This window comes from Gouania willdenowi, chromosome 7 (assembly GCF_900634775.1).
Source record: "Gouania willdenowi chromosome 7, fGouWil2.1, whole genome shotgun sequence".
Classification (NCBI taxonomy): domain Eukaryota; kingdom Metazoa; phylum Chordata; class Actinopteri; order Blenniiformes; family Gobiesocidae; genus Gouania; species Gouania willdenowi.
This window is the reverse complement of record NC_041050.1, coordinates 12040648-12055248: the sequence shown is the minus strand read 5'-3', so window position 1 is coordinate 12055248 and position 14601 is coordinate 12040648. Positions and strand designations below refer to the sequence as shown.

Sequence of the window (14601 nt, the reverse complement as noted above, 5' to 3'; positions counted from 1 at the left end):
CGCGCCTATGTTGTCAAAGTTATTATTACATCAGGAAAAATGAGTAGTGAATGTTTATAACCCTTGTGTGTTGGATTACTGGTTTCTTTTTTTGTGCCCTGTGGTTGAACTTATAATGTATCCATGTGTCTCTTCATTGTTGGTTTCAAAAGGTACATTATGAAAGTAAACCAAATAGAAACTTACATTGAAAACAAAGATGATGGTGTAAACTGCCATTAAAATTAATATTTGTTTTCGAGAATTTGTTATTCAATTTGTCAAAATGTGCCTTGATTGACAAAATTCACCCTCAACACGGTCTTAATTATTTGTAAAATACATGCACAGAAAATATAGTCAAAGCTTTTGGTTAAGGTCAATGATTTCTTCACAAAATTAATGCAAATATGTGTCTGAATATATGTATTTATACTCCTGTTGTTATTAAGGGAGGAATGTGGTCAGCAGTGATAACCAAGAAGGCTGTAGTCCAGGGTTTTTCAACCTTGGGGTCGTGACTCGTCTAGAAATAATAAAATAACTGATTAAAATTATATTTTTAAAATGGCATTTATTTATTTTGCAAATTAAAAAAACAATTCATAAAATCTCAGAACTACACAGTGCAGATAGAGGCAGATTGCTCAAAGAGCTTAAATGTTTATTCTTTTTATACTTCCCCTTTCTCAAATATAAATCTGGTTCAAATAAAATGCAGCATACAAATATCTGAGCTGGCGCATATAGTCACTTTGTGCACTAATTCGTACTACTCTGTATTTGTAATACAGTACAACAAATATGATCAAAAACACGTTTTAGACAAAAAAAAAAGTCTGGGGTCACCAGATATTTGTGATATAAAAATGGGGCCACGACCCAATAAAAGGTTGGGAACCTCTGCTGTAGCCTGTCAGCTCTCCTTTGAATCCAGTCTTTGTCAGGACTGGGAAGCCCTGCAGTAACAGAGCAAAAAGTTAAACTAAAACCATAGGCCATCAAACATTGACTACTTGTTCAAAAGTGAAGATCACATGGTTTATTTTAACAGGTGACTGGCCAATGAGTGTTAGCATAAAAGACAGTCATTGGTGAAAAGGGTCACCAGTCTCTACAAAACTACGAGCAGCTCCTCATATTTCACCGCCAATTACCCACAGTGCAAGAGATAATTTCTGCTTAGAAGTTTAGTTTAGTTAATGTTTATTTGACGAGGACAATGCAGCATTTTTACAATCACACCAGAGCTAGCTAACAGCTAACTCGCATCTGCAGACCAAGAAACAATGAGCAACACAAATAAACAGTCAATAATATACATACAAGGGCTACTCGATGAGCACACAGGACAGCAATAACATAAAATAAAACATCCTGAGAACCACAAGTATATACAGAGTAAATTGTATAAAGACACTAGCACTTTTTAGATAATATTTAAATAATAATATTAAATCATGTCCTAAACATCCCCACACAACACATTAGCTTGAATCAAAATTAGAAGATAATGTCAAAGGGTTTTTTTTTACATGTAGGCGGTTTGTATTAAATTGAATATATGAAGCAGAAAATGCTGGTTGGACGTATCACAGTGAATTCCAAAAGAGTTCCCTCCTCAGTATCTTATTTTCTCACACTCGTCCATTATTTCAAAAACATCTTCACTGAAGTCGTTGTACTTCAAACTTGGAAAAGAAGAGAAAAAAAAAAAGGCTTTTGTTAGACTCTTAAGGGAAAAAAAACTATTATACTATTTACTATTTAACTATTGTATAAACAAATTGAACGAGACCTACTTCATCTCCTCCATACTGTGGCTTTCCTGTACCACCTGGACCAGGGCTGGAACTGAAGCGTCAGTGAGTGAGTTGTTTCTCAACTCAAGGCGTTTCAGAGTCTTACTGGCTTTTATAGCCGCACACACGTCTCCAATGCAGGCGTCTGTCAAACCCGTCATTTCAACACTACCGTGAAAGAAACAGATTGACATGTAGCATAAATAACCTCAGACTGAGGCCTTCTCCACACGTAGCTGGGTATCTGTTAAAACAAACGGTTTGGCCTGTCATCTGCACGAACACGCAGGATAAGGTCATTAAAAACGGGGCTTTTGGAAAACTCCGACCAAAGTGAAGATTTGGGAAAACTCCGGTTTTGCGTTTGAGTGTGGACATAGATAACCGGAGTTTTAGGTTTCCAAATGTCACTGTCTGCGACATCTAATGAGTAAACGTCATATTTGCGCTCCTGTTTATGTCAGGCAGTGGGCGACATGGATACTGGAGAAGGGACTAGCTGCAGTAACAGCCATTACAAATTCCGCTCCTTGCTAACCACACCCCCTTACAAAATAGAAAGTGTCTATTCGTACGGTTGCCGTACGAACAATCCCCGGTGGTATTGGTACATTTGCTGAAGTACACGTACGTAGCGTCTTAGGGTTAGGTTATAACCCTGAATCGCAAACATTTTTAGGGTTAGGTTTACGGTTAGGCTTAGTCTTAGTCACATGACCTAAACTGGCCAATGAGGGGTGCTGTGTACGGATAGAATGTTGATATATTGATACAGCAACCGTACAGATAGCCACTGCCTACAAAATACGCCCTATCGATCCCCCAGAGCCAATACCTTTTGACTAACCTTAACCTCTATTGCCCTTTTCTTCTTCTTCTATTGGATTTCCGACAGGCTGTACACTGTTGAGTGTAATGCTGCCCTCCATGGTCATTTTTCTTCTTCTTTGAGGTTTTAAGGCAGTTGGCAAACTACTATTTGTGCATTACTATCACCCACTGTTGGACCAACTACTCCATCCGCCTCCATGTTCTGGCACTTGGCATTTGGAACTTTGCAATACTTAACTTCCTTTTTTACTAACCCTAACCCCTAACCGCTACCGCCTCCACTTCCTGGCTATACTTACCTTTCTTGTGGGCGCAGTTTGTAAGGGGCATCGCTTGTAAGGGGCTTAAACTGTACCCGTGGCTACAGATATACTTGGGATACTGTGCAACTTGAATCATTGCTACAGGTGCTTTTTGGCTGCCTGTTGGTAGGAGTGCAACTACTGCTTCTCCTTGAAAAGCAAAGAAGTGCGCTGCAGTCGGCGATTGTACATGAAATAAACCTCCCTCCACCTCGAAGGCATGCTGCTTGTCAAAGACGCCGTCGGCGATTTTGGATCAGACCTGGACGCACTGACAGCTGTGGGACAACTTTGAGAAAGAAGTCGTCACCCCGGATGAGTGGGGTGAAAACTTCTGCATGTCCCGGTCCTCCCTCCTGTCATTGATGGCGTTACTTTGACCTCATGTAGAGGGACAGGCCACAATAATGCGATCACCCTGCACCCTGTACTATTTGGCTGAAACAGCAAATGCATTTGGTTTGTCCAGACAGGTCGTCTCAAATATTGTTAGGCAGGTGTGCATATCTATAACGGTGCACTTGGGACCCCAATATATAAAGCTGCCAACAACAGAGAGTGACGTCCATTCACTTGTGGATAGCACATTTATGAGGTTTTGTGTGGATGGAATTTATTTTTTATTTTTTTTTAATTGGAGGATGGTGGATATCCGTTTATGAAGATACCCAGCTACGTGTGGACAAGGCCTGGGTTAATCTGTTGGTCTGTGAAATGGACTCACTCTAGTTCCTCCAGCATGCAGCTTGGATGTGCCACAGCATCCCACAGGTGTTTTACTCCATGATCTCCAACGTCGTTCAGCCCAACATTCAAAGCCTTAAGAGGACAATTCTCCTTTTTCAGCACTGATCCCAGTTCTTCAAATACTGGCAGAGTTAACTCACATCGTGTCAAGCTGTCCAACAAATCAAATAAACATCATTTATTTCTAATAAGAACTTGTGTGACTTTACATTTGTGGCATTACCTGAGTTTTTCAATTGGACAGTCAGGTCGACGCAGTGCTTGGCATAACAGCAGCGAACCCTCTGGTCCTAAAGTGTTCACTGACAGATCCAGATCAGACAAAGAGCAGTGCTCAGACATTAAGGCCTCTTTTAAGAAAGGGCAGCATGCACTGGTCAGCTCATTGTCAAATAAACTGCAAAATAAGAAGTAGAAATGATTCAGGATTATTTGTGGGAGGGTTGCACAGCGACAGATTTCACCTAAATTGTACCTACTTAAGGCTCCTAAGTTTAGAAAATGGGCTTTTCAAAGCTTTGCATAAAGCCTCCACTCCACTGTCACAGACGAGGTTTTGTGTCAGGTTCACTCTTTTCAGCTGTGAGCACCCCGAGCACAAAGCTGCAGACAAATCCTCCATGGACGCTGAAGTCAAGTTACACATCTGCATCCTTGTGATGCACACGTTTGAATTATTCCTCTAAATTTAGGACAAAGTAAATCAACTTCATCGGCGTGTGGAAATGATAGAAATACGTACTCGAGCTCTTGTAGGGTGCAATGAGGACTCTGCAGTGCTTTGCACAGGGAGGTGAGGCCTTGATCCTTGATCTCATTGCACCTCACGTTTAATACACACAGCTGAGACAGGGAGGGCAGTGCAGAGGCCAGGCCTTCACAGCACATCTCAGTCAGTCCGCAACTTTGGAGGCTAAACTCAAAATAAGGTTGAAAAGGTAAATCATTACTTATCAGTACTAATATTACATAAATGTTTCAAAACATTTGTTCTAGGGCTGGGCAATATATCGAGATTCAAGATAACTTGAGTTTTCTCTTTTGGCGATATAGAAATATACCATATTGCCTATATCAATATATATATATATATATGGAGCTTATTTTGTTTAAAAATACTTTTTTTAGAAGTTGCTGCTTTTGCTACTTCTCAGAACAGCATTTCTCTTCTTTGTAATATTCTGTTTATGATGTATTGCACTGTTTTTATTCATCTGTTTTTATTGTAAAATGTCTTTGGGTGGCCTGAAAGGCACTTTTAAATAAAATAAATTATTATTATTATTACTAAAAGCACAGTTAGATGGATTTCTGAGTGCGTCGTAACCCAGACCTTCCCCTAAACAACCACACGACAGAACTCACTCACATGTGCTGTCTCTTATAGTAGTCTGGTCTGTTAGGAGAAGAATTGTGCCAATTCAAAAATGGCGGCCACACAAAAACAGGATTTTCTGTTACTAGTAGCCAACCAAAAGTCACATAATTAAAATCATTTCTTAGGTTTTGGACTTCAGGGATTCTAAATATGATGCCTATTTGACAGTAACCGTGACTGGCATCACCAGATTCAAAGCACCTGTGAATATTTAACATTGAACATTCCCGACCAAAAATGTCTTTATTTTACAACATAGAAGCCTGACATCCCAGGTCAATGTATACTTAATTGATCAACCAAAGCAACTGTTTGTTAATAAATGTGTCTGTGTGGCATTTTGCATCAACATATTTAACCCTGAAATGTTTTTCTTGTAAAACTTCATTTGAAGTAAAATTATATTTATATCGTATATCGCCATTTTGAGAAAAAATATCAAGATATGAGTTTTGGTCCATATCGCCCAGCTCTAATTTGTTCTGTTACTCATACTTGAGTTCGTGCAGTTTGCTGTCTCTCAATCCCGAGCAGAGAATTTTCAACTTTTCATCACCAAGACAACAATATGAGAGATTTAACTCTGTAGCTAATCCTGTGCTGAGCGCTGAAGCCAGAAGCTGCACAGCGCCGCTATCCAAAGAACTCTGAGACAAGCTGGAAGACACAGCAAAGAAATTTCACACACTGTACGTACACGTGTTTGTGTACGCTGGATTTGTGAGGCTTTGTTTCCAAACTGGACTCACATGATCTTACTTGACGATCTTAAAGCTGGAAGAAGAGCTTGTGACATTTCTTCAGTCACTTTTCCTGCAGAGTACAGGTTCAACGTCTCTGTCTCTCCCAGACATATGATGACATAACTCAGAGCTACACAGTCCTGGAGACTCAGGCCTCCATAGCTGATCCCTATCCTTGCAGAAGGAGTGATGATGTCTTGAACCAAACTTTGGTTTTGTGCTTGATGAAGCAGGTGGAAGCAGTGATAATGCTGTTCTTTGTGGTATCCTTTCAGAATGATCTCTGAGCTGCTCTGAAACCACAATTTAAACTTTGTGATACGATCAGAACTAAACTCCCCCAGCAGGGTCTCCAGTGGTTTTCTCTGAACTGGCTCTGACAGCCCAGACAAGAAGAAGTCCAAAAACTTTGCACCATCTTTGTGCCTCTGTAGGAATTTCTCCACTTCTTCTTCTAACTTTAACTTGGCCAAAAAGAAAGACACCGCCAGGACAAGATCCCTAATCAGCTGGCAGTGAAAGGAGAAAACACAAGAATCTGAATCTGGCTCACCATCAACTCTTAAAAAAGCATCGGCAGAACTTAAAACCTGCTGCAGACCTAAGGAAACCATTTGCATTTTGTTGCAGCTCAAACTTTTTCTTTGATAGCAGTCAGACGCCATCTTACCAAGCTCCAACACCAGTTTGATATTGGAGGTCTGACAGAGCGAGAGCTGGTTAAGCAAGTTGGCCAGGATCTGAACAAAAAGCTGAGTCAGAGTTTCTGGAAGCTCTGCACCACGATCCATCAGAGACTTGTACACGGAACAAACGGTCCAACAGAAGCGTGGAGCGCATGAGAAATCATAAAAGCCCAAAGTCGTCTCCATGTGATTCAGTGCTTTCTCTGAAATATCCGGGTCACTAAAGAATCTGTGAAAGTAATCTAGTCTCTGACGTTTATGGAATCCTAACACTTTTAACTCAGTCCCATTAAGATACTTCACCACTTTAGTGGGCCTGGTGGACACCACGATGGTGGCTCCCTTCAGCAGATACCCATGCAGCAGACTGGCCACTAAACAGGACACAGAGGCAGGCCCAGAGGGATCAGAACTGAGGGAATAATCAGACGGATCCACACTGTGTTTGTACTCATCCAGACCATCAAAAACCAACAACACATCATCTGGCTTCTGTAAAGCCAGGGACACACACTCAGGAGAGATGTGATGATGATGAAGATGGAGAAAAATCTCCAGAGACATCACATCTTCCACACGATTAATATCCCTGAACCTAAAGTAGAAAACATGAGTAAAGTTAAGAAGCTGTTCTCCTCTGGTCCAATCTAAAACCAGCTTCTCCAAAGCTGTGCTTTTACCCGACCCTTCAGGACCAGTGAGTACAACCAGTTTGAGTTCCTCAGCAGATGGTGTGGAGTGGAGAGCATGATGGAGGAGGAGATCCTCTGCTCCCTGAGCTCCAGTGGTGAGTGGGTGGATGAAGTCTTTGTGGTGTAGTATCACTCTGGCTGGGGGCTCCCCACCAAGAAGAGTTGGTTTCTCATCACCAGACTTCAGGATGTGAGCCAGAACAGCAGCTTTATCCATTATGGTTCTCACAGGATGCCTCAACACACATAGGATTCATATAATTACATTCAACACTTTATTTAATGACTTAAATATTATGATGCATCAAACCACACATACATTGTAAAATTTTTAATATATTTCTGTCCTTAATCTAAATTTTGTTCCAATACCAAAGAAAAAAGAAAAAGACAACCAGGCAAAATATTAGCTAATTCTATCATTGTTTCTGGGGTCCACCAAGCCAGTGAAAAAACCCCCACAAAATAACAACAGAAAATATGCATTATTTTGTTGTTATATTAAATAATTGTTTATGTTTCTTTAATGGTGTTTTACAATGTTGATTTAGTTTGATTAACACTTTCCAGAAGAAACATATTAAATTGTCATTGGTGGTCTCGATTTGCAATATGAATACCCAACCCTAGTGGTCACGGCATGTCACTGGGGATAATAACCCAAATGCTATAATAAACGTAAAAATCACATAATGGGGCATGTGAAAAAATGTAAACCTTGAGGTGGACCCCATAAATATAAATAATTGATTCACCAAGTATTTTGCAAGGCTTCCTAATTTGGTCATTGGAACATAATTAGACTACGGACAGATTGATTTTAAAACATTGCAGGGTTTAATGCACCCTATTAAATATACAGTATGTCAATAAAATGTCAATAAAACAACACCCTGGGACCCACATTTTGCTGTTGTCATTAAATCACGAGCCACTTTTTTTTTTTTTTTTTTTTTAAGAATTCAACCAAATATAGTTTTTCAAAAATAGCTGTTGAAAACACACACACGCACACGCGCGCACACACACACACGCGCACAATCTTTTTTTTAAAACATAAATCTATATATTTTCCTGTGCAACCTGCATTTCACAGCATGCCTGTCAAAAGAAACGTTTCTTTCAAAATAAATAAAATAAAAGACAAGTCAAATATTAAGTATTAATGTTTTTTTGACCAGCTGCCCGCGACCGACTTTATGGCGCCAACCCCTACCCGTTGAGAATCCCTGATCTAAAGTATACAGGACAGTTAGAAACATAAACTTTTTTATTTATTTATTTTTAACCAATAAGGAGATATTTAGCAGATAAAAAGGTTTAACGTTAAGTGACAGTGTGGTTACCTTTTTCTGCAGCGTGTATGCAAAAAAATAATTTGAAAAAGTGGACAAATATGCTTGTCAGCTTCCTTCTCCTCTTCTTCTGTTTCCTCTACCGCCCTATGGTAGCTCCGCCTCTTCTTTCTCTTCTTCTGTGGTATCTATTGGCGGTTGAGAACAACACTAACCGCGCATTACCGCCACTTACTGTGCGGGAGGGTCGAGCAGAAGAAAGCACAAGGGTATAAAACAAACATAACAATAAATCAATTGCTTTCAAATGGGTAAGTTTAATTTAAATTCCATTACATGTTCATGAAAATTCCAGCCTTTGTCTTCCAAGAGTGACTGAAAAGAGCATTCTTGATTTTTTGTTGTTGTTTTTTTTTTGCTGTAAATCTTTCCTTATCTTAGTGAGCACCACAACATCAGAAATCATATCAGCACATTATAAGATGCAACCTTTTTTTTTTTTTTACTTTTTTTTTTTTTTTACAGCCTGTGTTTATTCATTATTTGTGTCTTGCAATACAACGAGAACAATATGTGAGTTTTTAATCATTTTAGCAGGTCTGAGAAAGACAACCGAGTATGAAGAAGGAAAAAAAAAAGCCTAATAACGACAGAAGTGAAAATATCATCGATAACAATCATTCTAAGGAGTACTGTCTGAACAGATGACTATTGGCACCACCTTTGGACAGAGAATAGAACTGCATGATAGGTGTCAAACAAACTGCTTGGATCACAATTTTGGGAGGATTTTGTTTTAAAACTGCCAAGAATTAAAGCGATGGCCTATGTGTGCTCTAAATGAGCATTTTGTACAATAAAATAAGAACTTGGACTAAGCATAGTTTCCCCATACAATTAGTTTTTACTTGCTTATGTTTTTTTTTAAGTTTTTAATTTTTTTTTAAAGAAATTCCAATCTTTTTTGCAATAATAATAATAATAGTTATATATATATATCACATTAATCACAATTATGTCATATTTATAATTGAAATTGTAATTTTGAAAATATGTTGATGTCGTAATCGTAATGAAATTGTAATTGAGTTTAGATCATTGACTTTGTAATTGTAATTGCCATGAAAATTCTATGTAATAATAATAATAATAATAATAATAATAATAATAATAATAACAATTTAACGCAAAATGGGGGTACCATGTTTCAGTTCTATGTAAAATTCTACACATATGTAGTAAACATTTATTAAAATACATTTCATATCAAGCTTTCCCACATTTTACCATTTAAATTAAATTAAAATCTAGGGATATACTGACACAAAAGAGGCTCAGACACCCACATCAAAAATATTAAAGTCTATATTTTCATGAATTAGGAAGCCTAACAAGGTAACCAATAGATAAGAATTAAATTAGATGAGAGATAATTGTTTTTAGTGTATTTTACAGCTGATTTAGGACCTGTTATCAAAAGAGATGCTAACAGAAAGCTAACACAAGAAAATGGTGAAGTTTTATTAGGTTATTTATATCAGGCTCAGTTATTAAAATTTAGTAATTGAGAACGTAATTGTAATTGACTTTCTGAGGATACAAAATACTTGAAAAAAAGTTTGTCACTGTAATCATAATTTCATTGTAATTGAAAATGTAATTGTAACTGAAAAATGTAATTGACCCCAACCCTGCCAGAAGCAAACAACTGGGACAGATTTGATTTGTTCACACTTAAGAAACAGCTTTTGAAAATTGCATTAAAAAAAAAAAAAAAAACTAAGCAAAATGTGTATTTCATTTCTTGAACCTAAATATAAATCTAAATAACTCAGGCAAAGGAAAGTTTACAAAAAAACACACCCATAATGCTCTTTGGTTCATTCAGTGGATTGTTAGTTACACAGTGGATCGTTCATTTGAAGGCTCTGTCCTGAGTTTCCACCGTCTTAATGAGAACTGGGCTGGACCTTCGGCTCTGTCTGGCAATGCCTGTCAGAGAAAGAACATTACACATCAATCAGACAGTCTGTCAGTTAGATTGTACTCCATACACAGATCCATATACAGATGAAGAATACTCACTTCTCGTGGGAAATGTTTGGATGCTGCGAACAGAGTCTTGTCCAAGTCTGTTAAAAAAGAAATGAGAATACACACAGTAAGCTTTGATGTCATGGGAAAGCAAAGGAAATTATGTCTGCTGATCAAAAAAAAAAAAAAATGGGGAAAAAACGACTGAAAGTTGTGTTGATGGGGACGCAGTGAACTTGTTAAACATGTCATTCACATTCATGTCAGCATTTAGATAAATGACCAATCAGAGCACTTATACAGGAAAGTAAAGAGGGTTTTGGGGATTTGCCAAGGGTTATTTGTGTGTTTTTGTTGTCATTTTGTATATTTTACTCTAATTTTCTGGTTTTCTTGTCATTTTTTAAAAATGGTAATATTTTCATGTGTTTGTGTTTTGTGTTTTGTTGTCATTTTGCTCTCATTTTGTGCATTTTTTCTGTCTTTGTGTATATTTCACTCTCATTTTTTTGCATTTTTCTGTCATTTATTATTTTTTTGTAGTTTTGGGAGTTTTTTTTGTCATATTTGTACATTTTGCTTTCATATTTTGTTTTTGTTTTTTTGTAGTCATTTTGGGCATTTTTGTAGTCCTTTTGTGTATTTTCATTATCGTTTTTTATATTTTGCTCTCATTTTCTTTAATATGGCTGTCATTTCACATATATTTCTCTCATTTTGCGCTTTGTTGTTGTTTTGCATATTTTTGCATTTGGTGTGTTTTTTGAGTGAATTTGTGCATTTACTTTGGGAGCTGCACAAAATTAGCCTGAGGTGGCCCCCATGCCACCAGTTGCCTATGTCTGCATTACTGTTTTTCTTTTTTTGCAAAAAGGTGAAGTGTTTATGAGGAGCGACACTTTACGTAAAATAATGTCTGTATTTAAAGTGCACTGGTTTTGTAGAAGATGGTGTTCATCATTTCTACCTGAAACACTCTACGGTTATTTGAACAGTAACTGCCCCTGCGTTACAGGCCTGATGTAACTCACCTGCCCTCCTCTCCCTCCAGCAGCTTCCTGTAAGTGGAGATCTCTATGTCCAGGGCCAGCTTGACGTTCATCAGCTCTTGGTACTCTCTGATTTGCCGAGCCAAATCCTGCTTGGCCTTCTGCATAGCCTGCTCCAGATCCTTGATGCGGATCTTGGCATCCAGCACTGCCTGTTCCCCATGTTCCTCCACCTCAGTTATGCTGCCCTCAATGCTGGTTTGCTGGAAAACAGGAAGACTCGTAAAAGGTGACATTGACCCTCCTCCAGAAGAGGCACTTGTGCAACTATGAAAAATATTTGAAACAGCAAAACAGCACAGAAACAAATAATGCAAAAGAATTTCGACCACTGAGTTTTAACACTTACTCCAAATTTGACAATTTGTCATTTATTTTTTAAGATCTTCATTTTTTCTGCACTATTATTAATTCATGAATGTTTTGCTCACCTGTGCCCTGACAGCTTCAATTTCGTGCTGTAGGCGGTAAATAACACGTTTGAGCTCGGCTATTTCCCTCTTGCCGTTTTGCAGCTCGTCACTGTACTGGTTGGCCTCTGCTGTCATCTGGTCAACCTGGTGCAAGTAAATTGCAAACGGGAAATCACGTTTTAAAATCTAGTGATTTCAGTTCAGTAAGTACATTTTATCCCAGGAGGAAAAATCTGAGATAAAAAGTGCTTTACAAAGCAACAACAACATCGAATTCAATAGTGAAAATACAATAAGTAGAACAGCAAATGGGCTTTCAAAATGAATTGAAGTATTTGAGGTTTTTTACTTTAGTTTTATGCCAAAGTTCAGTTTCTTCACGGCTACGAAGAGCAATGTCCTCATACTGAGCCTTCACATCTTCAACTATCGGATGCATGTTCAGGCCTCGAGCGTTGTCCATCTCGACCACCACTGACGTCTCCTTCAGGCTATCCAGCATCTCCTGCAGTTCCTTTAGGAGTTGAATGACAAAAACCCGGAGATGAGTTGACATTCTGGAAAGACTGCACATGTTATATTTGAGTGAAACTAGATGCTCACCGTGTTGTGCAATGCTTTAAGAAAGGCGGCGTCATCATTGAGGGAAGATACCTTTTCGTATAAGTCATTCTTAGATAGATATCCTGCATCAACATCCTGGAGGAAAGGTGAACAAATTCTGGTCATTTGGTTGATTCAGTTTTAAATAAGTTATTAAATTATTTAAAAGCGTACAGTATTTATTACCTTCTTAACCAGGACAAATTCATTTTCTACATCATTCCTCTTCTGGATCTCATACTCATACCTGAAACACCCAGACATTAAGATATTATCAGCGAGAGTTTATCTTTCCAATCTGCTTTCACAGAACCAGTCGGTTTTACTTTGTCTTGAAGTCTTCCACCTGCTTGTACATGTGATTGTTCTCTACGTCAAATCTCTGTTTGCTGTTGTTTAGCAAGTCCAGCTGTCTTTGCAGACCAACGATGTAGGACCTGAGCATAGGTTCTATGTCCGAGCTGGGGTTGGTCTGTCCCTGCAGCAGCTTCCACTTGGTTTCCAGCATTTTGTTCTGCTGTTCCAGGAATCTTACCTGGGATGTAAAGAAGGAGTGCCAGCAAAAATAAAGCAGATTCATATCTGGATCTTAGATAAATTCTTACATTTCTGGTTTTCAAAATTATTTCAAACTTAATTGAAAGAAAAGAGAAATGCAAATGTGATCAAGACCTATTGCCCTGCACAGTGCTTTACTGTCATCAGATGACTTAGTGCAGTGGTTGTCAAACTTTGTTGGCTCAAGTACGCCCTTTATCTTATTTCTGAATCCAAGTACCCCCTTTGTCTGACTACAACTCGTAATTTTGTGTGTTTTTGTGTCATTTTGTGTATTTTGTTGTTATTTGTCTGTTCTTTTTATTATTCAGTATATTTGTCTCTTATTTTGTTTGTTTTTGTTGTTGGTTTGTGAGTTCCTGGTAATATTTAGTATGATTATCATTTTTAACTAAAAATAAACAATATAAAACCCCATCATTTTTACATTTTCATTAGTTAATTTTCATCTCTCTCAAGTACTCCCCGTAGTGCCATCGCATACCCCTATTTGAGAAACACTGACTTAGTGCACAAGGCTCGGTACATTGTGGACAAGAAACCAGTCTATCACATTGCTCATGGATGGTCAGTTAGAGTCTCACATCTACAATTTCATCTATGTCCAATTTGAGACTCCATGAACCAAAATGCAAGCCCTTGGACTGTGGATGGAAACTACATAACATAAAAACTCCTTTTACATATCTCTGCACATTACTGGTGAATTTCTCTTACCTTATTAATGAACGAAACAAAACGATCATTCAACTTCATGATCTGTTCCTTCTCCTGAGTGCGGACAGCTTGAACGGTGGGGTCAATGTCTAACTGCAGAGGGGTGAGCAGGCTCTTGTTGATGACCACAGGTGTGATGGGGGCACCATAGTTCACTCCTGTGCTGATTCTGGGGATGGAGTACGATCCCATGGACCTGGTGCTGAACCCTCCAGAGGGCATGAACAGACCTGGGCGGGCGGTGCGCTTGCTCCTCAGACTCATGGTGGTAGTGTTCACTGTTAGAGAGGGTGGATGGTTGAGTTTGGAGGTGAAGCTCGAGTCCCTTGTGCACTTCTTTCACAGCTTTTGGTTAATTTATAAGGCAGAACTGGGTGTGGTGTGATAGTGATAGGTTTGTGAATGTAGGTAAACCAGTCGGACACATACCAACTGTTCTCCCATCTACCCCTACTCTGTAGATACATTGTTTTATTATGCTGGAATTTCTTCCTGTTCTAGGGTTGTCAAGAATGGTGTTTTCTAAGGGCTTAGCTACATTATTATCTACATAACTAGCCTTTCACTGATAAAAAACAATGGAACGAGGGGAATGTCTTTCACAGCTCTTTATCACAGTCTGATCGGTGAAGAAACAAATAAGACAAATTTGTTCACATGGGGAAAAATAAATCATAATCTAATAATTAAAGATTCACACTGTGCTAGAAATTGTGCATGGAATTCATTTAAATGAAGCTTGCTTTGCAAAGTTGGTAAAATCCATCCATTA

The 14601-nt window shown here is 38.4% G+C and overlaps 2 protein-coding genes across 3 annotated transcripts; both read right to left on the bottom strand.

Annotated features, from left to right (window-relative positions):
* Positions 1-790: 790 nt before the first annotated feature.
* Positions 791-10447, bottom strand: LOC114466837 (NACHT, LRR and PYD domains-containing protein 14). Of its 2 annotated transcripts, none has more exons than XM_028452633.1 (9): positions 10319-10447; positions 5789-7396; positions 5535-5696; positions 4404-4574; positions 4141-4314; positions 3885-4058; positions 3639-3812; positions 1782-1949; positions 791-1670 (listed from the first exon to the last, which is right to left on the bottom strand). In XM_028452633.1, the coding sequence occupies exons 2-9, from the start codon at positions 7375-7377 to the stop codon at positions 1601-1603; spliced, it is 2682 nt and encodes an 893-aa protein (XP_028308434.1). In that variant the 5' UTR covers positions 7378-7396; positions 10319-10447; the 3' UTR covers positions 791-1600. The 2 variants fall into 2 exon arrangements, with proteins under 2 accessions (XP_028308434.1, XP_028308433.1); XM_028452632.1 differs by lacking the exon at positions 10319-10447 and adding an exon at positions 8507-9488 and having other exon boundaries at positions 793-1670.
* On the bottom strand, positions 10319-14235 carry LOC114466838 (keratin, type II cytoskeletal 8-like). The gene is made up of 9 exons (XM_028452634.1): positions 13830-14235; positions 12881-13089; positions 12741-12801; positions 12555-12650; positions 12301-12465; positions 11970-12095; positions 11521-11741; positions 10541-10587; positions 10319-10447 (listed from the first exon to the last, which is right to left on the bottom strand). The coding sequence occupies exons 1-9, from the start codon at positions 14091-14093 to the stop codon at positions 10371-10373; spliced, it is 1266 nt and encodes a 421-aa protein (XP_028308435.1). The 5' UTR covers positions 14094-14235; the 3' UTR covers positions 10319-10370.
* Positions 14236-14601: the final 366 nt, after the last annotated feature.

Bases quoted from the DNA above. Each gene is read 5' to 3' on its own strand.
- LOC114466838 (XM_028452634.1), bottom strand. From the start codon at position 14,093: ATGAGTCTGAGGAGCAAGCGCACCGCCCGCCCAGGTCTGTTCATGCCC. The intron at 12,651-12,740 runs GTAATAAATACT...CCTTTCCTCCAG, and splicing joins AATTTGTCCTGGTTAAGAAG to GATGTTGATGCAGGATATCT. The intron at 10,448-10,540 runs GTGAGTATTCTT...TTTCTCTGACAG, and splicing joins CCAAACATTTCCCACGAGAA to GCATTGCCAGACAGAGCCGA.
- LOC114466837 (XM_028452633.1), bottom strand. From the start codon at position 7,377: ATGGATAAAGCTGCTGTTCTGGCTCACATCCTGAAGTCTGGTGATGAG. The intron at 5,697-5,788 runs GTGAGTCCAGTT...TGTGTCTTCCAG, and splicing joins AGATCGTCAAGTAAGATCAT to CTTGTCTCAGAGTTCTTTGG. The intron at 1,671-1,781 runs GTAGGTCTCGTT...TTCTTTTCCAAG, and splicing joins CACAGTATGGAGGAGATGAA to TTTGAAGTACAACGACTTCA.